Here is a 22,078-nt window from a genome sequence, read left to right as displayed (position 1 = left end):
CCAGTGGCGAGGTTTTGTGAAAAAATAAGAACATTCGGAATGCTTGAAGAGGGGGGAAGATATTTGACAAGCTGGCTGACCACTGAAAGTAAAAAAAAAAAAAACCCAAGTGCCTAACGTTCGGAGAGAGGGCTGAGATCGCATTCGGAAAGTCACGCGGCACTTCCAGGGCTGTTCTGCTCTACACGTGGCCAAGAGCTATTAGGTCTGCGCTGGGTAACAGCGAACAGAAGTTCAGGCGGTTAGTCACTGGCTTCCCGGGTTCTGCCCTAAATCCAGTCATGTGGGACAAAGTAGCAGTGGGGCAGATTTTCTCCGAGTACCTCGGTTTTCCCTGCCAATTCTCATTCCACCGGCTGCTCTACACTCATCTATCATCCGGTGCTGGTACAGTAGCCACAGTAGTGGACTCAGTCTTACCCCACGAAATAATAATAGCGACTCCGGTATAGCGACTGGCAGCGGTCGGGGTTCTATTCCTGGAAGAGGAAAAAGACTTTTTCTTCTTCAGAGCGTCCAGACCGGCTCTGGGGCTCACCTATCTACCTGTGCAATGCGTTCCGGGGATGTTTCCCCAGGGGTAAAGCGGCCGGGGCTTGAAGGTGACCTCTCAACGTCTTCTAGTGCCGAGGTCAAGAATGATGGAGCTATACCTCCATTCTCCCTTAGGTATTCATGGCGTAGTGCTTAACTAATTAGTCACATGGCCAACGTTTTCTTTTTTAAGCTTTACCTATTTTTCTTTTTTATTATACAAGTATATTGGCATCAAGACAGCTTCAGGGACCGGATTCAGAAGATATGTGTATTCGAGGTGAAATACAAATTGCCGGGTTTACCAGGGACCCCAAGGATTAACGCGTACTGCAAGCCTCTCGGCTGTCAATCGGAAGTAGGCGCCTTGTCTGTATGTAAATGTTGTGACGAGCTGCCTAACCAGATGGAGACGTCATCACTTCAGGGGAAAGCAGCGGGAACGTCTTGTCGTTTGTAGATTTGATTTGTGTATGTGCAGCGTGAGACTTTGGAGCTGCGCGCGCATGTCAGCAGATGCCTCTGGATGTGCAGGTCTTCAACTGACTTGACTCCATGGTGCAGAATTCTCGACGGGAAGTTCATGGTTTTTCATTAGGACATTGATTGTTCTACTTAAGGGTTTCGTGGTTTTCGTAAGTCTCACCAAACAAATGGCGGAATAATACGTCAAATTAAGCCACGATCACTTCCTTACAAATCCCTTCCAATACAGTATTCACTAATCAACCTACCATTCGGCGCTGTATAATCTGAGCTACCGACAACGTCGTTAAGTGTTACCTATATGTACCACGTGCTTTAACGCAATAAAACTTTGTCTTGTGTCCACAGAGCTTATTTGTGTGTTCCGTATGGTTCTCACAATAAACAGCGACTGTTTCCCTAAACAGCCTTAACCGGTTGGGCCTGGTAGCGGAGACGTAATGAGTTTCCTGTGAGGTACGGTCTGGATCTTTATATATCATTTAGATGAGCGCCAGATTTACATTAACCTGTTGCTGCGTAACCTAACGGCCCCTCGCTCTTTCTGCTTATTATGGATCGTCTTTGGTGCGAGCATGTTGACCATTATGTAGCTGTGACATGTATTGTTGTGCAGATTTCGGTCTGTAAGGGGACGCTAGTGATGGAAGATAACAGAGGTCTTTGATAACGAACAGGTAAAGCGACACACAATGCGGGTATAGGAACAGGTGCCTTGTGAGACAATGTATAAAATGCAGTCCTTTCTCTGATACTGGACTGCTTATCGTAAATGAAATAAAACAGATGTGAGCTAGACAAGACAGAGGGACACGTGTTTCAAACGTCACAGCTAATTGGACAGTCCTGCTGTTCCGTATTAGGCGGGTTCAGGGTTCAGATCACGCCCGGAGTAAAGTGTACATTGAGAGATCGAAACTTTCTGTCTCTTTTAATAGGCCACCACCGCTTCTCTTCCTCTCTGTTTCTCGTTCATTATCGTCGCACTAAGCAGGCTAATGAAACCGACTTGTATTCTAAGGTTCCAACTTCGAACCCAGGATAGGAGAGCACGTTATCTTGGCAAGTTTTTCGTGTTATATTTAGCGTTTGAAATCTTCACAGTTACACTTTTTTAAGATCACTGGAATAAGGAGCCATCCGCTGTAACAAATTTTCTCAGTCTGGATAGCTTCTTATTTAAATAATTTTCTTGGTTTACCTCAGCCACTTTTACTCAGTTTATCCGGAAAGATGCTGGAATAGTAGCTCAAACTACACCGCGATCGCTTCCTTCCGCATCCTTTCAAATTCATCATATATTCATTGTCCTGCCATCTGGCCTTATTGCTTGAAGCGCCGCTACATAAATGATAAGTGAATACGTTTCAATGCCACTTGAACCAGGAAACTTACAGGCGTCGTTAAATAAACGAGGTAGCATCCAGCATTCAAAATGAGTGAAAACAGCCATGCCACAATCACGACTGGGAATTACTCTTGACGCCAGCACGAGACAGGCATGTGGCCGCTTTGATAACCCGCTCAGGTTTCTCCTGTGTGGGTGGAGGCAACTCCCCACCCCTTGCGGGCGGAGAGCAACCCGCAGAGCACAGGATCACGGCACGACTATTGTACAATGCACGGGCTCGGGAGTTCCGTGCGACAGAGAGGGCATGCTGCTGCACTGGTATGTGCTTTGTTTATTCATTATTACACACCGTGCATTCGTACAGCGTCTCTTTATTCTCTCGTTAACAGGTCTTTCCTCTCGTCTTTCTGGCCTCTTTGACTTTGCAACTTCTCAGTAGGAAACAAATTTAATGTAACATAAAATTTACGTATTTGCTGTATGTTGTTGTGCTCCATTACGGCTTGAACCAAATATTGTCAGCTTTACCTTAGGCTGGCGTTTCTACTCATGTTCCATCTCCGTTCAGTCTGATTCTCATATAAAAAGTACAGGTTGCCCGAACTTTAAGCCGGAAATAACACCAAAAAAAGTTCTTTAGTCAATTCGCGTCTTTGCTAATGACCTTTAATTAAGTCCTTTAAGTTACAATGGTAATTTATATGCACCTCCTGTTTTAACATACTGAAACTCTGCATTCTGCCCACAGAGTGTATCTGTGTGTTCCGTATGGTTCTCACAATAAACAGCGACTGTTTCCCTAAACAGCATTAACCGGTTGGGCTTTGTAGCAGAGACGTAATGTGCTTCCTGTGAGGTACGGACTGAGTTTTCTGCCCACAGAGTGTATTTGTGTGTTCCGTATGGTTCTCACAATAAACAGCGACTGTTTCCCTAAACAGCATTAACCGGTTGGGCTTTGTAGCGGAGACGCAATGTGTTTCCTGTGAGGCACGAACTGAGTTTTCTGCCCACAGAGTGTATTTGTGTGTTCCATTTCACATTGGATGTCGAAGCTGTTCCTTGAGTGGAAAGCAACAGGGCGCCTAGTCACATGAACATCAGCACGAGCCTATCTAAACACCCTGTAGCACCAGCGCACCGCGAGCGGTGCATGCATTATTTATGTGGTGAAACCGCGACTTGGGGTTCAATAGTTTAATTACTTGCTGCAACCTATGTGGGATGGGGTGAAGTCACGCAGCTGATGTTCACTTCAGTTGTACTTGCTCTGTGAAATGGTTTCTGAAAGCTTCTCGGCGGGAAATGTCCATTGACATCCGTGCCTTCCTAATGCGAAGGGCAGATGTGTTTGCCGCTAACCCATATCTGTTAAAGTAGCGGGACCGAGATGGTGGGTCGCTAAGGACCAAGGAGACACGCGTTTGGATATTAACAATAACAATGCAGGAAGGAGCAAGTATATTATTAAAATGGATCTGAGACTAATAAATCGTAAAACGTAGACAGAAGTACTAGATGATAAGCCGTTGTTTATTTTTTGAGTCATCGAAATATATTTTCCTCATTGCATATATTTTGATGAAGAAATTAAGGAGAATGACATGGGCGGGGCATGTAGACTGCATGGGGGTGAAGATAATTGTATAGAATATGATGGTAAGAACACCTGAATGATTTTGGCTACTTGGAAGACCTTAGCGTAGGTAAGAGAGTAATATTAAAATTTATCTTATATCAGGACTGGGTTAATCTGGCTGAGGACGGTGACTAATGGCAGGATGTTTTTTGAACACGGCAAAGAACCTCTGACTTTATGACAGAGCAGAAATTTCTTTACTACCTTTGCAGCTGTTAGTTTATCGTGATGAACTCTGTTCCTTGGAGTTGAATTCCTAAAATTTAAGACAGTTTTTGGACCGTGCTTTAAGAACATTTTATTCAGAACCAGCTAGCTGATGTCCTATAAGAAGACAAACTTTGCCGTTGGGGAGAATTCTTCTATTTCTTATCTCTCTTACCATCCTCTCCCTCACCGTTCGCTCTGTTTGGTCTTGCAGATATCCAGGGATTCCCCACGGCTTACAGTGACAATTCATGTGACCGGTTTTATCGAGAGTTTGTTTTCTTTGCGTTTCGACTAGGGCAGATATAACAGCCGTTCCGTAATGTTAGCAGAGAAGGGAAAAGTGAACGTGGTAGGACCACCGACATTTCATATAGGCGGCCAGTTTCTGGTTCCAATAAAACATCAAGGTTTGTACTTAGTTGCCGTCAGAACTACAGGATTTCCTTCCTTCTCTGTAAGCAATAATTGGTGTTGACATTTTTGCTGCATGGAATGTTGTAATTATGTAATCAAAATTCGCCAGATGTAATGAAGGAGTAACAGAAGAAAGTGTTTTGAAATTCGTTAAAATGGAGAGGACCGAATTTGATTTATTCCGTAGTGAATATATTTAAAATTATTGACAAAAATGTTCTTGTGGTCTGAAATTTTATAAGGACTTGGTTCTAATTTGGAGCTCTTCAGTTCTTGCAGGTCACGTCGTAATTCTGGTAGCTGCTTTAAAGTCAATCCTACAGTCTGTGACTCAACAGGAGTTTGCCTTTAAATGAATCCAAGAGGCTGTGATTCAGTTAGGTGGGTCTTTCAAATGAATCCAGCAGGCCGTGATTCAGTTAGAAGAATCCTTTAAACGAATCAAACAAGCGGTTATCAGAGGGAATTTTCAAATGAATGAAACAGGCCATCAGTTGAAGGTTGATTTAAAACGAATGCAAGAGGCTGTGATTAATATGGATATATCTATTAAATCAATTCAATAAGTTTTGATTCAGTTTGCGTTTGCCTTTAAAGGAACCCAGGACTCTATGATTCACTTAGAGTAACTACCCGATTGGCTGATCACGTGCTTCATGACCTTCCCACAGCAACTCACAGCAAGCAAATGTTGGAGCACTTCCGTGGACTCTGTCTTGGTGTAGCTCAAAGCAGTGCGTGAATTTCCACATTTTGACATCGTAGTGTTTGGCGGTTCGTGACAACGTCTAGAAGGAACATCCTGGCTCCATCTTTCGGTTTGGGAATATCGGGAAAGCACGTGACACCTCAGTCAGTGTGTGCCGTCTCAGGGCCGAGATCGGAGGTCGAGACCTGCTGCTGCCCTTTCGGGGGCGAATATCACAGGCAGATTATATAAGTGGTGTACCAACTGAAGAAACTGAAGTGACTGTCCCTCCGTTCCTGCAGTTTACATAAATTAATTTGTGGTGGAGGGGGTCACAATTCCTCCACCGTAGCCCCGCGAGTCGCAGAAGGCGACGAAAGAGGAAGCCGGTTCGTGGGGGTATAACTGGGGTATAACCCTGTTCCTGGGAAACATAAATACAGAGACCTGGTCCTCCAGGTTGTGGGTTGGACCCAAGGCTAAAGATCTTCCTCCGTAAAAAAAAATACCGTTACGAAATCCAAAGAATTGAAAACAACAGGAAATCTGGCAGAATTTTCCAAGGAAGGTAGGGCTCACAAGGAGTTCTTCTGTCAATTATGATGATAAATACATAATTATTGATCCACATTTTTTAGCTTTGTTGCATCCAAGAGGTCAGGGGTTCGATATATGTACATATAATTGTGACCTCTTTCCCCCCTCTCCCCCCCTTCCAAGAGGGAGTCAAGAGGACACGAGCCGACGGCCTTGTACCTCAGTTTCGTGTGTGAATGCCATCCAGGACCTGGGCAATGCTCAGTAGCTGAGATATTCATGAAAGAATTTATAAATAATTATTGAGAAGGTCGTTAGAATTTTGATTTTTTTTGTTCAAGTGAGAGTTGTCTAAGTGAGGAAGAGAATTTGGGGTCTCCAGAGCGAGAGGTTCAGCGGTTACACGACTTTCTGTCTACCCTGTTCCTACAGCTGATGCACGGTAACCACGGCTGTTATCGCGGCACAGGTTTTGGGTGCGACTCGAATTCTCACTCCGTGTCTTTCTCTAATTTCAATCAATGAACTCCAGTTCCCTAAATCGAATGTTATTCCTTCTCTAACGTTTTAGTAGGTTGTGGGAGTGATACGGAAACTAAGAATACCCCGGACGAAGAACGGGTACTCTGCTTATAAGCAGATAAGACCTGTCGCTGCTTGCTTAGCGGACATTTATCGAAGTTTCTGAAAGTAAATGTATTTGTGCCACTGTTGCACCGCTGTATTTACCTTGTGTAAATGGAAGAGCGAGTCGCAGTAAGTGAATATTGGCGTCGAGAATCTCGCCGAGGTGGCGTCATGATTACCGTTAATTAGAAACGCAGGTAGCTGGAAAATTGTCATTATGGCGCTAACAAATTTACCAAGTGCCGCGGGCAGAGGGGAAAACCCGCCACCTTGCATTCCGATCGAGAGGTCGAAATTCTAATCTCTCATAATGAAGTGATATCGTAAGATGCAGGCTTACGTACATGTCAGCTACTGTTGGGATTGGGATACTTATGACTGACTGTGACGAGTGCAGTGTTCTTGGTTGTAATGCAGCGTACTTCGGAAGGAGCCCGGCGTTTCGAAGGAATATATCGCGTACATCTTCAGGGTCGAATAGTCCTTATGCTGGTTTATTGCTTGACTCTTCGACCCTTAAGACAGATGCGATATATTCCCCTGAAACCTCGGGCTGTCTCTGAACTACACGGATGACCGTCGCCTTCATGTTTATTAATATGTACGTGTGTTTTTCAATTTCGCATTTAAATTTCCTATTCGAAAGACAGTTGTTTACTCTTGTGAGTGTTAGTTTTGTCATACTTGCTGTTGGGTAGCATGCTGGGATTTTCGTCTCAGCATCTGAACCTCAGGAAGTGTTTTTCGATCCTGTGTTAAATTTCATTACAGTGTGAACACTGCCCAACTGATGGAATTATTGCTTGCCATGTGAACATCTATCAGAATTCTGTACCAACCACGTAAATTGGTACCCCGGATGAAAGTATAATAGTGGATGATAATTAGCAAGAATGTAAAAACGGGGCGGATTAAACCTGTTCAATTTGAAGTCCCCACGCTTATGACACCGTATAGCCAGGTAAAATTTCACCAACATTTCGAAGGAACACGCTCACTTCTTCAGGTTCTTAGAGTGAACCAAATAAGCCACCCGCAAAAAGGTAGCTCTGTTTGTGTCTTATTTCTTGCTAGTTGCTTGCTTCTATTTCTTTTCGAACCTGCAGGTGGAGGCAGTATTTTCCTCCGAAACGTCCGTAAACATCTATGAGATCACATAACGCCATGTTCCAAAAGATGATGTTCTTCGTAATCGTCACCGTGAACTCCTATAACCTGTCCGTGGTATAGACATGTACAAAGAATGGCCCACAGTATTCATAACAACCTACACTGAACATAAACTGACCCATGTGAATGATGTAACATTTACAAGTTACTGCAGTTGTGGATTCATTTTCTTCTCCACCTCAGAAAACATTGTCTTTGCCTGTTGCGGTAAGTCCCTCAATTTAGATATTGTCTGTGTAACACATCTCTGAGGGTACGTCACACCTCGAGTAGGCAACCTTACGGAAGAAAATTCCCCTGTCTGTTCAACAATATCTCCGGTATGGTTTTTCAGTTCCATCAAATTGTGAAAATGGAATTGTACGAACTTCCTAAAGATGGCGTAATATTGTTGCGCAGCTGTCTGATGATGACACTGTTTTATACAGCAAATAACGTCTGGCTTGGCGGCATACAGACTGTAATCTCGGGAGATTCCCGTCACCAGAGAACACGTCGCCGCGTCTGACCTCTGGCGTACAATTTACGTACAAACGCTGCGAGGCTTACCGTAGCTTATTTTAAACAGTTAGATGGCAGCTGGAATTAATTCCTCTCGGCTTACGGGAGCCAGCGCCTCTGCTGAGGGACACTTGAACTGTTCTCTTGCGTCCTTGCGAATATAAATTCCAGCGAAAATGTGTCTGTCTACACGTTCATGTGCGAGGCTCATGTCTATCTTTCAGTCCCTAATCTCGTCCTTCCAGCTTTGGTTATTTATTTGTCGACTTTTCCTGGTCCTGTATTTCTATAATATTGCTGAATTTCATTACACTGTGCTTGCTTAATAAGACCGCCTCTGTGGTCTAGTGGTCAGCATTCCTGAATACAGATCAAGAGGTCCGGGTTCGATTCCCGGCGCTATCAGATTTTTTTGTCTGGAACGGGGTCCAGTCAGCCTCGGGGTCCAGTCAGCCTCGTTATGATAACTGAGGAACTATTTCAAGGAAATAGCGGCTCCGGTCTCGAAAACCGAAATTAACGGCCGTGGGGATTCGTTGCGCTGACCGCGCGACGCCCACTATCCGCTAAAGTTGGTACTAAACTTCGCCGGCAAGCGGCGGTCGCTCGGCCGGTATAGTTCGCTTGTGGACTACAGGCCACGGAGATTTTTTTTTGTTTGTTTGTGCTTACTTAATAACTTCAGAATCAGTTGACAGATTTTCAAGAAAATTAGTATGAACATCACGCCAGTGAAGGTCATCTCACTTTTGTGATGTCTTATTTGCTACCGTCAGTAATAATTGTTGAGTAACCAGAAATACGGACTGTGTGACCGTCCTCTTAAGTGACGTGATTGGTGCTATTCCGAGAGTGCCGTACGGGGTCCTGCATTTGGGATGTATAGCACGCCGTTCTCTCGCGACCACTTCTCCGACACCTCAGTAGTGCGGGAAGTCTAAACGACCTCGTGCAGGCGCTTTCTGCACATCAGCAGCAGCGGTGTATAAGCGATTTTCACGGATTGAAATGTACTGAAGTGTATCAGAGGAAGACTGGCGGTTGATTGTAATACACTGTCTCTAAAACACCCAATTATGCACAAAAACACAAATTTTGGAATCCACGGAGACTACAACTCGAATCTTTGTCGCTTATTTTTTGCAAAGCTGTTGTGATGCAGCCGCAGGTGAGGAAATGGAACAGAAGCGACATGCAGACATTTCAGTAAAGTACGTCGGATGTATGTTCCCAACATTGGATAAGAATTAGATGGGTTGGCCATGTAGCACGCATAAAAGTGGGATCTCTCATAGCAGTGGTTTGTGAAGAGTTCTATCTTAATGGGATATAACGCCGCGTAGTCCGTTGAATGTCAGCCGACGTTTCGGAGGAATATATCGCCTCCATTGTCAGGTTTGAAAAATAAGCGAAGCAAAAAACCACCGGTGGCGAGCAGAGCTGCTTTCACTCTAGTTTCTTTCTGCACTTATTCCTCTGCCCTGACAGACTGCACGGCGTTATATCCCGGAAGATATTACTTGTGCTCTGGAGTTCTACAAACCTTCTTTCGGAAAATTCTGAAGGGGAGGTAATGTAAAGCTATCCCTGTAACAGGCCGTGGAGGCCCATGAGAAAGTGAGATGTCGAGGTTCCCACATTTCTTCTAGACATTCGGCTCACAGATGGTGGTAAGGTTGTCAGCCTTACGCGCCGGTCGCCCTTTACACCCCAGGAAGATTCCTGGTACTCATTTCAGTTAGAGACCAAGTCGGCCCCAGGGCCATAGTGCGGCTGGAAGGATTAGGTCATTTGAAGAAATCCATCTCATCGGGACTCGAAACCACGACCTTCCGGGTTCTAGCATAGTGCTTCAACCTACTACGCTACCGCGTCCTAGGCAGAGATAGGATTAAGATGGATGTAATAAAACTTTGTGCGTTCATGTGGATTTGATTCATGTAGCTCAGAATACGAATAAGTGGAGTGCTGTTTTGCACACGGTAATGAAGCTTGAGATCATAAAACGCGGGGAGTTCCATGACCAGTTGAGCGACGGTCAGCTTCTCGCAAAGACCTAGCTGTATGGAGTTAGTAACTCCATAAACATGGTTTCGATTAGTGTTTCTGGAATCTTTTGGTTGCTAGGAAACGAACTGTCATTATTTAGCGGCGCTGCGAATGTGTGAGCGCCGCTGTGATGTCCTGTAGCCCACTGTTGCACGGAGCATCATAACGCAATGCTGACTTCACTTGTTTCTGGGGAAGTGCCGAGATGAGCGCGACGGCCAGTATTTCCCGCCGTCTTGGGACTCATTTGGCTTCAGAATAGTGCCCACAGGGTGAATAAAAATACAGGGTTACTACAGATGATTCATTCCATTTAAAAAGATAATATTTTCCAAAGTATTGCAAATACAAACGTGATTGATACATGAAAAGAACCGCAAACTCACCAAGTTTGCACCGTGATACACCAGTTGGCAGCATGAATGCAGTGCCTCACAAAATGGCGGCTAATCTGGAAAAGAATTTCTGTGTGTTGGAATAGGCGAGATGTTCGTCTGTTATTGCAGTGCAGCGTGCGTTCAGAGCAGAGCACACAAAGGAACTGCTATGTAAACGGAGCATTCTGCGGTGGTATCGGCAGTTTAAGGATAGTGGTTGTCTGTGGTCACGGAAAAGCACGGGGCGACCGATATAGTGTTTTGAAATGAAATGAATTATTTGTAACCTTGTACTGTACATACTGCGTGACATTGCTGTGGAGTCTGTCACATGGGATAATGACCTCTGTCATAATCTGAAACTTGATGTCTTCTCGCAAAGAATCAGGACCATATTTGAGAAGCTAATAGTTGCTCAACTTCTTGGGACATTCCACATTTTCTATGCAAACTGAAGCTTCAGTACCGGGTCCGCAAGAACTCGACACTTTTCCATATCGAGAGCCAGATTAATCCAGTCACCACTCTCATACCTTGTTTAAAATTAATTTTAAAATGGTGCTTCCATCTGAGACCAGGGCGTTCAAGTGATGTCTTCCTTTGTGCTTGATGTGTACAGTTATAATGAGAGACTGGAGACGCGCACCCTGTTATCCTCGAAGCAGATCGTGAGCGCGTTGTGGCTATCAAGTTAGCGTAGCGGTAACGCTTTAGCCTCGTATTCGGAAGGCGTTTGGTTCATATCTCGGACGAGACACTGACTCTCCTGTCTGGACGTGTCGTGGTTTCTCTCAGTCCCACCGCAATGCAGATGCTGATGTTTGTCTTTGTAACCGTGACGGAATTTGTTCTGTGTGAGGGAGGAACCGCGGATCCCCAAGAGACGGGCTAGGCAGGCATCTGCCCAAAAAAAAGCGCGGGAAGGGAAATAGACCGGGCATTAATGCTACGGGTTAGACGTAAGGAAAGTGTTTCTCCCCTGAATGCTGTTACGCAGCTAGAACATAAGTTTGTAAGCGAATTTTCTGGATTCCTCTCTTAGAAAAGAATCCTGGTTGCACCATATTTGAATGTTATTTAGACGGACTGAGCCCTCGGAAGGATTGTTCGCCTTCTCAGATATTGCCACAGGTCGCCTCGCTGAAACAATTTCCACGCCGCGGTAAGCACAGACACCTCTCCACCTTCTGAACGCACTAATGCGACCAGGTGTATGAGTGTTTACAGCTGCTCTAAAGTTCAGTGAAGGCCATGAAATCCTCCCTCCTCCTTGACGTTACAAGGAACGGCTTTCTCCTTCGTCCGTCGTCCCTGGCGCTCTCCTGCGAACCTGGCAGTTGAATCTCGTTTTATGTTTTTGTCGTGTAGTGGTTTCAGGTGGCAGTGCAAGTAAAGTGTGGGTAAGATTAATGGTCACGTCCCTCCACCTACACGCAGTAGTGTAGTTGGTTGAGGCACTATGCTGCAAGCCAGAAGGTCGCGGTTTCAATTCACGATGAGGCCACTGGATTTTTCGATTTACCTAATCCTTCCAGCCGCACTGTGGCCCTGGTGTCTTCTCAGCCTCTAACAGAAATGAGCACCAGGAATCCTTCATCCAGCTGAAGCCAATCTTGGATATTTTCTTGCGTGGTTTCAGTCTCTCCAGCTGCCCTCAACACAGTCTGAAAGTCCTCTTGCTCCTAAATCCCACGTGTCCCTTAAAATATGTACTCAGCTGTGTACAGAAATTTCCATTTTCCTTATTTCGATCTGGATTAACTGTAACCGGATTAGCGAGGGTTTACTCTATTTTTATTTACCCGAATTATTATCCTGACCTCTTGGACATAGAGCAGTAGTTGTTACGGCTGTTAGCCAGTCTCGTGACCATACTCGCTAATTCTTTTCACTGCACAGTGGATCGCAATCCGTTAACTTTATTGCTCCATTTCTCTACTCGGTTGTGTCATCCCTCCGCTGGGATATTTCTCTGTTTATGGTTGATAAGCCCTTAGGGGCCCAGCAACATTAATTAGTCGCTTAGAAATAATTTTTGCTAATCTGTGTGTTTAAAAGCAGACATGAAGATCCGTTTATTTATGAACACATTTTACATAATTTTTTATATTTCTGTGACTGTGATATTTAAAAAGACAGCTTTGTGCATCAGACAATTGTGAATACGTTGTCACGGTATGAACGTGTTACTCGTTACGAAAGATAATTCTCCCTGCGATGATCAGTTCAAAGGAAATTCGAAGTTGAGCAGTGGGGGTAACAATATATTTTCTCTAAAAGTTACCTTGTACAGTATGTAGGCCTAATTGGCATTTAATGAGTGAACAGCATGTCTCGATATCATGTAAGTAAGAACAGAAAATGTTTCTGTGAAATCAAACTTTCAGCCGCGGAAGAGCGGACATCTGCCTATAAATATATATAACGATTCCGAGGTTTGTCATTTTTAGAACAGGGTAACAGAGTTGCGCGCCTACTTTCTCTCTCTCTCTCTGTCACATAATAACACGTCCATTAACATTTCTTAAAACGAATAAACCATGAAGCTCTTGACTTCAGTCTTATTGAGTTTATTAATCTCCAGAATTGAAATTGAACCTTAAAACTCAACAGTTCACAAATTGACAAAATATTTTGGCATAATTGCTCAAGGCAAGACAGCCGTTGCTAGGGAAGAGCTTTGGAAACACGCCCTTTGCTAGGCAACAATGGAGTAAACCACCCTGTTCCTGGGCGATATAAATACAAGGACCCCCATGTTGAGGGAGTCTCTAGTCTGAGACAGTAAAATATGATCATGAGCCCCGCAAGGCTCGGAACCGATAATGACTGCGATGGCGAGGACCAGCAGCAATTGTAAAGGACAGACCTACCCTCTCTTTAAAAGGATATTTCATAAGGTCTATAACCGCAAGTTTCCAGTTGGAAGATAAAATTGCTGGTCGTAAGCCTCAGGGGGCTTCTCGCCAAGACGAACTGATTGGCGGTAAACCGTCAGTCGTAAAGTAACTTTGGCGTAGACTTTGACTTTCTTAGTTAGTTGTAAGACAGCCACCGACTATTAAGGACGTGAACACGGAAGCTGAGAGAGCTACGACGTTGGAAGCCGTTACCAGGCGATAACCGTTGAAGATACAATGGGCAGAGAATATTTCGTACTTGCTGTAGTGAACTGCAGAGTGTGTTATTAGCGATAGCGCNTATATTTTAGCGTCCTGTTGCACTGATTTAAGTCCATGATTTATTTTATCCGTCTTCTAGTGCATACATTTATTTATCCCCTCTTTTCACTCTCACTACATGTTTCGGCACCAATGTGCCATCTTCAGGTGCTGATCCAATCCACGACAAACTAATTCATTGCATGCCTTGTCTTTACATACTAAAATAACTAAAATATATATTTATCATATATACTGACAAATGTCAAGTGTTAAAATATTAAAACTGTACAGCATATTTCTTTCCTACGTCGTGTTTCATTACGCGAGTCACGTCTATCATCCTCTGTTGGAGCACTCTCTCTTTCACTATCGTGTATTGTGCTCTGTGTTGCGTCTCGCTCCTATGACTGCGTGTGTTCTGTATGAGTTCAATAAATCCAATTACCAATCCAAACCCCGTCTGTAGTCACTCATATACGTGAAAACATTTTACTTGCTTCTAGTAAGGCTCATACGTTGGAGACCATAATCTGGCACGTCCTGTTGTATTTGAACAGACATGCCCTATTAATTGTAGCACTATCGCGGGGCAATTCCAGCGGGACGGTATGCAAACGCTTGAATTAAAAATAATAACGCGAATCAAACAGAGCCACTGCATTATTACACGGACTGGCCGCGTGGGGGCGATGCTCTGCCGTAACTTGTGCAGATTTCAGATCAACTGAACAGGCGCCCCATCCAGCAGACGGAGTGTCACAGAGCAATGGATACATCCGGAACTGTTGAGCGATCAGAACTGGTTTCACTTGAACTGAACCGCGTCTCACTGGCCCTCTGACACACATTCTCTGGTAGCGAACAATTAGTTACTGCCTACATATCGAAACGTTTCTTGTTGTGTAGCCTCGCTATTGTTTTATGATGTGGTAGAAGCGTACGTTTATCAAATCTGTATGTTCGTTACTCAGAATTTACCGAGTATGCTGGCTCAGTCGGTAAAGCTTTTGTCCTGTATTCTCGAATTGTCCTGTTCAAATCTCAGCTCACACACTGGCTACCTTGACTATATCTTTCCGCATTTTTCCTCAGTCCTCTAGAGGAATTGCGGAATATCTTAAATGAGGTCCAGACCGTCTCCTTTCACATCCCTTCTGACCAGCTATTCATGAATAATCTTGACGTCGAACGCTCTGTAATTTGAGCTATTGGCAGAGACGTTCAACGAAGTATGAAAGAATCAGATGGGTTCTTGTGAAATTTCCAGACTGCACGGCGACACAACTAAGAACAGATGCTCTCAGTCATATCCGAGTGCGGAAATTTTGATTTCATTTTAATGCGATCAGCAGAATTAGACCGATTTCAATTTGTAGCGTCTGCTGTAATGCTGACTGCTTGCTGAGCAGTGGGGTGAGTTGGGGGGAAACGGGAGGGTGCAGTTATGTGGGTTTAATGACGAGGAATGCGAGGGTAGAAGGGACAGTTATGTTCGATTTTTGCGATTTCATCCTCTGCGAGCATATTTTTGGAACACAGGCAACAACATAAATCCTTCTCGCAGCAAAACCCTCAAATGTCATCCCATAGGAATCGGAACTGGTGGGTTTTTCCATCATATCCGAGAAAGAACTTCTTAAACACCCTGTATATGAACGTTTTGTGACTTTATTACAAGCTTGATGGAGATGTGGTTGATAATATTTGTGGCTTAAGTGGTCCTTATTTATATAGCACCGCCTGTTTACGGTGAAATGTGTGGTGTGCAAAGTATTTCGGTTTCCCCTACCACTTCTCAACTCATAAACTGCTCCATATTCATCAAAGTGAATCCTCTCGTCCTGCACTATATAATCTCGCGAGTGATAGCATCGTTAAATAACCAACATAAGAAATACATTGCTTGTATGGAAATAGCCGTTGACAGGAACAAAAGTTTCTCCATATACAGTAAACCCTCGGTATCCCGGATTAAATGAGGGAAGGAACAGGTCATCCGGATTAATGAAGCAAAGTATGGCTCCAGAAGTAAGGAAAGGAAAATAGAAAACAAATGGAGAACTTACTAGTATAAATATTGCTGATGAAAATAAATAAAATATACCACTGACGAATTTTATTTAAAAACTATAAAAAGACAGGAAGATGAAATCCAGGGTTTCGAACCGATCACTAACCAGTGGGCGTTACCACCACCTCCCTGTAACAGAGAATTAGATTTAAATTGATCTTAAAGACATGGGGTGTAAATGTGCGGATTGGAGTCGGCTGGGTCTGGATAGAGACCTATGTAAGTGCGCACACGACACACACACTTAATTTCAATAGTTCTCTCTACAGTTTTAATGTTTCTGCGAGCAGCATGTGACTCTCGGGCCGGCTTTTGCTAATCCCTAGTATAGAACGTGACACAATCTGTCCTGATGTGTTTCGTGACATTTCTCGTTCTGTCCAACAAACTTCGAGATATTACATAAATATTGACCCCCTGCCATTTCTCTCTCTGCCCTTCCGAATTCATCTTCCAAAATCATCTTGTCGTGCCCCATCCGATGCTATACAGCCGTAGCAGTTGATAAAGCTCAGTGGTTGCTATATGTACCACCTGCTCTAACATTAAAACTGCGCATTCTGCCCACAGAGTGTATTTGTGTGTTCCTTATGGTTCTCGAAATAAACAGCGACTGTTTCCTTACATAGCATTAACCGGTTGGGCCTTGTAGCGGAGACGTATTGTGTTTCCCGTGAGGTACGGACCGAATTATCATATGTTGTTTTAGACTAAGTTCATTCTGTAGGGTTGTTCTATTTCTGTCCGGGAGATCATTAATCATTCACTCAGGAAATTGTATCTGCTTTTTCAGCACATTTTTGTCGTGATAGCAATGAAAATAGCGCCTGTAAACTTCGCCATGTGTGTCCGTGTGTACGAATGCAACAACTTGAGAGCCGTTTAATGGATTTGCATGGAAGTTGGTATCTAGAAGCGTGGCGGAAATTTCTAATTCTACTTAAATTCGGAGAACGGTAAGTGGCGTTTGGAGGCCCACGCGCCCTTCTCTGCGCATCTCTAGCTTGGTACCGAGCAGGTTCGCACAGGGGTGTTCGAGAGATGTTCCGTTCGTCCCCTAGTCTGATTCACACAGTCCCTACTCACAAATTCCTGGATAGTACCTCTAATTATCATGTGATCGTCTCCCCACTCGCCGCATAGTGACAGCGTTGTTAAGGGAACCACAAATAAATGCACTTGTTTCCTTGTTGCAGGATGGTTCTAAGCGGCCCCCGCTCGCGCGCAGGCGCTCTCTTGATCATCACTTTGTCGCTTATCGCGGTGGTGCTCTGTGCGCCCGAGGAATCGCCCAAACGCGCCCCGAGCGGCTTCCTGGGCGTACGCGGCAAGAAGGATTCAGCGTTCAGCAATGAGGAGGCGTACGGTGGCAAGCGAGCCCCCGCAATGGGGTTCCAAGGTGTCAGGGGCAAGAAGGACAATGAGGACCTTGGGTACGACAAACGGGGGCCGTCCATGGGGTTCCATGGCATGAGAGGCAAGAAGGATCCCGACTCTCAGCAACAGTTGTTGCAGGACTTCCTGGACAAGAGGGCTCCTATGGGTTTTATGGGAATGCGTGGGAAGAAGGACCCTACAGACTTCGACTATTTCGACAAAAGGGCTCCACCGCTGGGGTTCCAAGGCATGAGGGGCAAGAAGGCGCAATGGGAAGAAGATCCAGACGTTTTGATGGGGCCTCCGAGCGTCGGGTTCCATGGCATCGGGGGGAAGAAGGAGAGGGAGGGGCTGGGCCTCATGCAGTTGCTAGGGAAGGACGTGGATCTGGTAGGAGACGACTATCCACAAGTGCTTTCCGACGAGGATATCTGGGGGGACGAGGAAGAGGTGTTGGGCAATTCTGAAGATCTCAACAAAAGGGTCCCCGCTTCAGGGTTTTTCGGCATGAGGGGGAAGAAAGTGCCGAACGCAGGATTTTTCGGCATGAGAGGCAAGAAAGGTCCGTCAGTGGGATTCTTCGCCATGCGGGGCAAGAAAGTACCCTCAACAGGTTTCATGGGAATGAGGGGCAAAAAGGAGTCCGAGGGATCTGTGGAGCGGACTGAGGACCTGGACACGTTGTTGCAATACTTGGGGGCCGCGTACCAGCAGGGGCGCGACAAGAGGAATGGAGAGAGAACGCCTGGATCCAAGAAGGCGCCAAGCGGGTTCCTTGGAACACGTGGAAAGAAGGCCTGGCCTACACAGCAAGGTGGTGATTGTTGTGCACGGTGCATGTATTTATTTGTTTGCTAGTGCTTGTTGTTTGCTTAAGGATGCTGCCAAACCGATAATGCTCTAGGCCTGTATTTTGGAGGTGTTCATGTCAAATCTGGGCTGTGACAGTGACTGCCTTGAGGTATGTCATGATATTCCTCAGTTCCGCCAGTAAAATGCCGCAGGAGCACCTCGATCAGGTTCCTTCCGCTTCTTTTCAAATTCATCTACCGACCAGTCTACCATTCGACGCAGTGTCGTCCGAATACTGATAGCGTCGCGACGTGAACTGAAGGAGACGCTCTCAGGCAGCTCAGACAAGCGTCGAATGATGGATTGGAAAGGGGATGGAAGGAGTAAGCTAGGTAATAATTCCCAGTTTGTCTGAACACGCGGAAGAAAACTTCATATGACCTCAGGATAGTCTGTGCCCTGCCGGGTTTCAAACCAGGCACTTCCCAAATACAAGAGCAAATTTTGCGTTAGAGCTGTTATGTATAGACACACATACACACTGACAGAGAGTTTCTTGGCCTGATATTATCAGTGTGAACTCAACTTCAACCAAAATAAAGTTGTTTCGGTCGTAAAAAGAAAGATAGCGGTTGCATGGAGCTTAAATGCCAGACGTGGGAAATGAGGGATTGGAAATCAGAAGCAGATTGTCGCTATTACAGTGATGGTATGGCCTGCCATCTAACAACCGACATCTAAACTAAAAGGCCCTTGCGAGGGAGGCATTTTATTGCCGTGCGCCATAAAATGTGATGCTCGCGAAATTGTTGTTGGATCAGAGCGGAAATATCTTCCAGTCGGGTGTCATTACCCAGTACTCTAACACTGAGGCTACGGAACATGAAGAGTAGGATAACTTTAACCATCTGAAGCACACCTGTAACTGCTCGTCTATGCACCGTCTGCTTTACCGTTAAGAAGCCCATACAGTGTATTTATTGTGTCTTTTGTGTGATTCTCACAATAAACAGCGATTATTTCACGAAACGGCATTAGCCGGCTGGTCCCTTTTATGAATACGGAGTGTTTCCTGTGAGGTACGGACTGCACTGCTATATGTCATGGGCTTGGCGCCAAGACGAAATGATTTTAGGTAAACCGCCAGTGGCAAAGTAATTCTGACTCTGGCTCTGACTCTGACTTCATAGAAGGGTTGCTTGCACGGCTGACAGAGTTGTCATACAGTAAAATATGATCATGAGTCCCGCAGGTCTCCGAACCATGAATGACTTTGCTGGCGAGGGTCAGCAGTAATTTACCTGTATGCAAGTCTTGAAAGTGTTAAAGAAGGTACTTCTGGACAGATGAGTAATGTTGCAAGAAAGGGGACGAGAGGCAGGAGAGACTGAAACAATGAAGTATTGTCTCTTGTATTAGTGACTAATAACGCGAGTTCTGGATTGGATGAACGGGTTTATTTACTGTTGATACACACCACCAGTAATTACACGTAATTATAGCGCTATCGCTATATACACACTTTCCAGTCCACCGTTCCGCACGCACTAGGATTCTCGGTTTCCGCTAGTCGTCTCCTAGCAACGAGTCTCAACACAGAAATTAGCATTTCAAATCACTATGAAGTCTTCTTGCTATTTCATCTTCAGTCACTCTGGAACCTCGGAACCTCACTCCTCCAGCCTGCGATTGACTCGTAACTCGTAATTGCTCTGAACGAAATTTGTCACTTACGTAGCCGCGGAACGAACATGGACCTATTAGTGAATATNTTGCTATTTCATCTTCAGTCACTCTGGAACCTCGGAACCTCACTCCAGCCTGCGATTGACTCGTAACTCGTAATTGCCCTGAACGAATTGTCACTTGCGTAGCCGCGGAACGAACATGGACCTATTAGTAAACATATCACGTGATCACTATCCAGCCATTCTATTGGCGCGTCAGTCTGATCTACAGAAAACACAGCTTCCTTTATAGTTGCATGTTGGACCGTGTTTACAGAGCTGTTGCCAGTCAACGCGTTGCTCAAACCCGTTACAATATTTACACCTTTAAGTTGTTGCGCTAAGCCGCTTGGCTTAGTGATAACGCTCTGGACTCGTATTTGAGAGATTCTTGGTTTGAATCTTGGCCGAGATGCCGGCAATCCTCGCAGAAGTTCTTTAGTGGTTTCTCTCAGACCTTCCAGGCAAATGATAGGATAGAACCGTGACAGGAGTAGTACCGCGTCCTTCCAAATCCTTTCTAACTAATCATTCAACCGTAATCCTACCATTCAGTGCTATTATATCCTAGATATTGACCGCACTATAAAATAACCTCCCCCCCCTTAAAAGAAGGAGGGAGAGGTGTGTTAGCGTAGTTCCCATATATTTCATGATAATAAATTGAGAAACAATTGCTGAGAGGGCTGAAGAAATTCACGGAACTCAAGGTTCAACCCAGAAGTCTTCAGACGATTATTGTATTATTGGAGGTTACGTCGTGTTGCCTGGTAGATCGGTGCCAAGCACTGCAAGGGGTGAAACTGGGGCCATGATTGAAGCAGCAGAAGTAAAGAGAAACAGACAGTACCTCCTTCAAGGACAGGATAGGGAAAGCCGAAGAATGTCACCAGAAAGTTAGAGTAGATTCAGAGACGAATGAGTCTCAGTATCGTAATGGACGTGTGTTTGTTTCAGTTGTTGTGTCATCGCAAGAAACTGAACCTGAGGCGCATACATCCCAACTCTCAGACAGCGAGTGAACTGCCACGCCCCCCCCCACACTCTTCCGCTGGCCGCAGACTGACGTCATGTGCACAGTCATGTTGGTGCTGCAGTTGTCTGTTATCACACTAAACCACCGCCACGTTAACTTAAAATTGTCTACGAAAATCTCAAATGTAAAACTTTGTTCCTTCTTTAGATGTGTTAAGGACTGAAATGTGATAAGTGATATCAGCAGATGTCACATCGATTGAACCCATAGCTCACGCTACAATTCTACATCTGTTATTGTTTATAATACATATAATTTGTCACCCAATTGCTATATATTTTGAACAGGAACCCGATTATGGACAGATATAAGGCGGCAGGTTTTATTCCCGAACATCTCCCATGGAAATCATACCAAATGGCAGAGACTTTACTCTGGAGTTTAGGTAACTCCTTTCTTTTGTTTTCCGTTTAACTTCCCAATGAATTACTTTAGTAATTTTAAATAAAAATATAAATTTAAAGAGTACACGTTTCTGGGAAATGATGCAGTTTAATTTCCAAGTTTATTTTCAGTCCAGACGAATCCAGACCTCAATCTTCAGGATCAGAGAGTAAGCCAAGCAAGCAGTGAGCAACTGTACTTTGTTGGCTTATTTTTTGACCCTGAAGATGGATGCAGTATGCTCATCTGAAACGCTAGGAAACTTGTACTGTACTACACACTGTCTCACTCCGAAATATAAACTATTCATGTTGATCGCTATGAGAACCCCAGATCTCTCAAAATGCATTTGTCTATGCTCTGTGAAAATTACAAGCAGCATTACTAATTGAATGGAAAAATGAAATTAATTTTCTTCAGTGCTTCATATAATCATGTGTTGTTCTGAAATGTAACAAAGTCAGTTTTTAATAATTTTCATACCAAATTTTCTGAAATTAGCTTTACTGTTGAATTTTAAGTGACAGAAATGTACCTCAGAATGAAGATATTTATTGTTACATTAAAGTAAATTAAGGTAAATTTCTTACATTCGAGACTGACAAGAACTTTCAAGTGTTTTGATGTTACAAAGTACTGAAGCCTGGGGCATGCGGAAATATTTTAGTAAATCCTCTGGAAATTTAAGAATTGAATTATGTAACTGTTGCTAAATGAAAGTAATAGTACGTTGATTAATGTTATTGTGTGAAACAATTTAAGCCACCTTTGTGAGGACTTTGACCCTGACAGAATTTTTAGACTTTTCTTAGGGCCAATAGGTTTATATTTATTTTGTAATCATTACTGCAAGTGAGGCATATACATAAGACTTACAGCAATATACACGTAGTATTCATTCCCTTCAAGCCTCAGGAATTACCTTTATTATTTATTTATTATAA

The 22,078-nt window shown here is 44.3% G+C and overlaps 1 protein-coding gene across 2 annotated transcripts in view; it reads left to right on the top strand.

The window, feature by feature from the left end:
- Nucleotides 1–22,072, top strand: part of LOC111863997 (tachykinins) — a 146,360-nt gene extending 124,288 nt beyond the window's left edge. For both annotated transcript variants that reach the window (XM_023850879.2, XM_023850878.2), the window contains exons 3-4: nt 17,015–18,009; nt 20,672–22,072. In XM_023850879.2, the coding sequence (XP_023706647.1) occupies nt 17,016–18,009; nt 20,672–20,736 (1,059 nt within the window). In that variant the 5' untranslated portion in view covers nt 17,015 and the 3' untranslated portion in view covers nt 20,737–22,072. The remainder of the gene's footprint in view (nt 1–17,014; nt 18,010–20,671) is intronic.
- Nucleotides 22,073–22,078: the final 6 nt, after the last annotated feature.

Source organism: Cryptotermes secundus, unplaced genomic scaffold (genome assembly GCF_002891405.2).
Source record: "Cryptotermes secundus unplaced genomic scaffold, Csec_1.0 scaffold279, whole genome shotgun sequence".
Classification (NCBI taxonomy): Eukaryota; Metazoa; Arthropoda; class Insecta; order Blattodea; family Kalotermitidae; genus Cryptotermes; species Cryptotermes secundus.
Note: the sequence above shows the minus strand (reverse complement) of the source record. Positions and strands in the feature narration are given on the sequence as shown.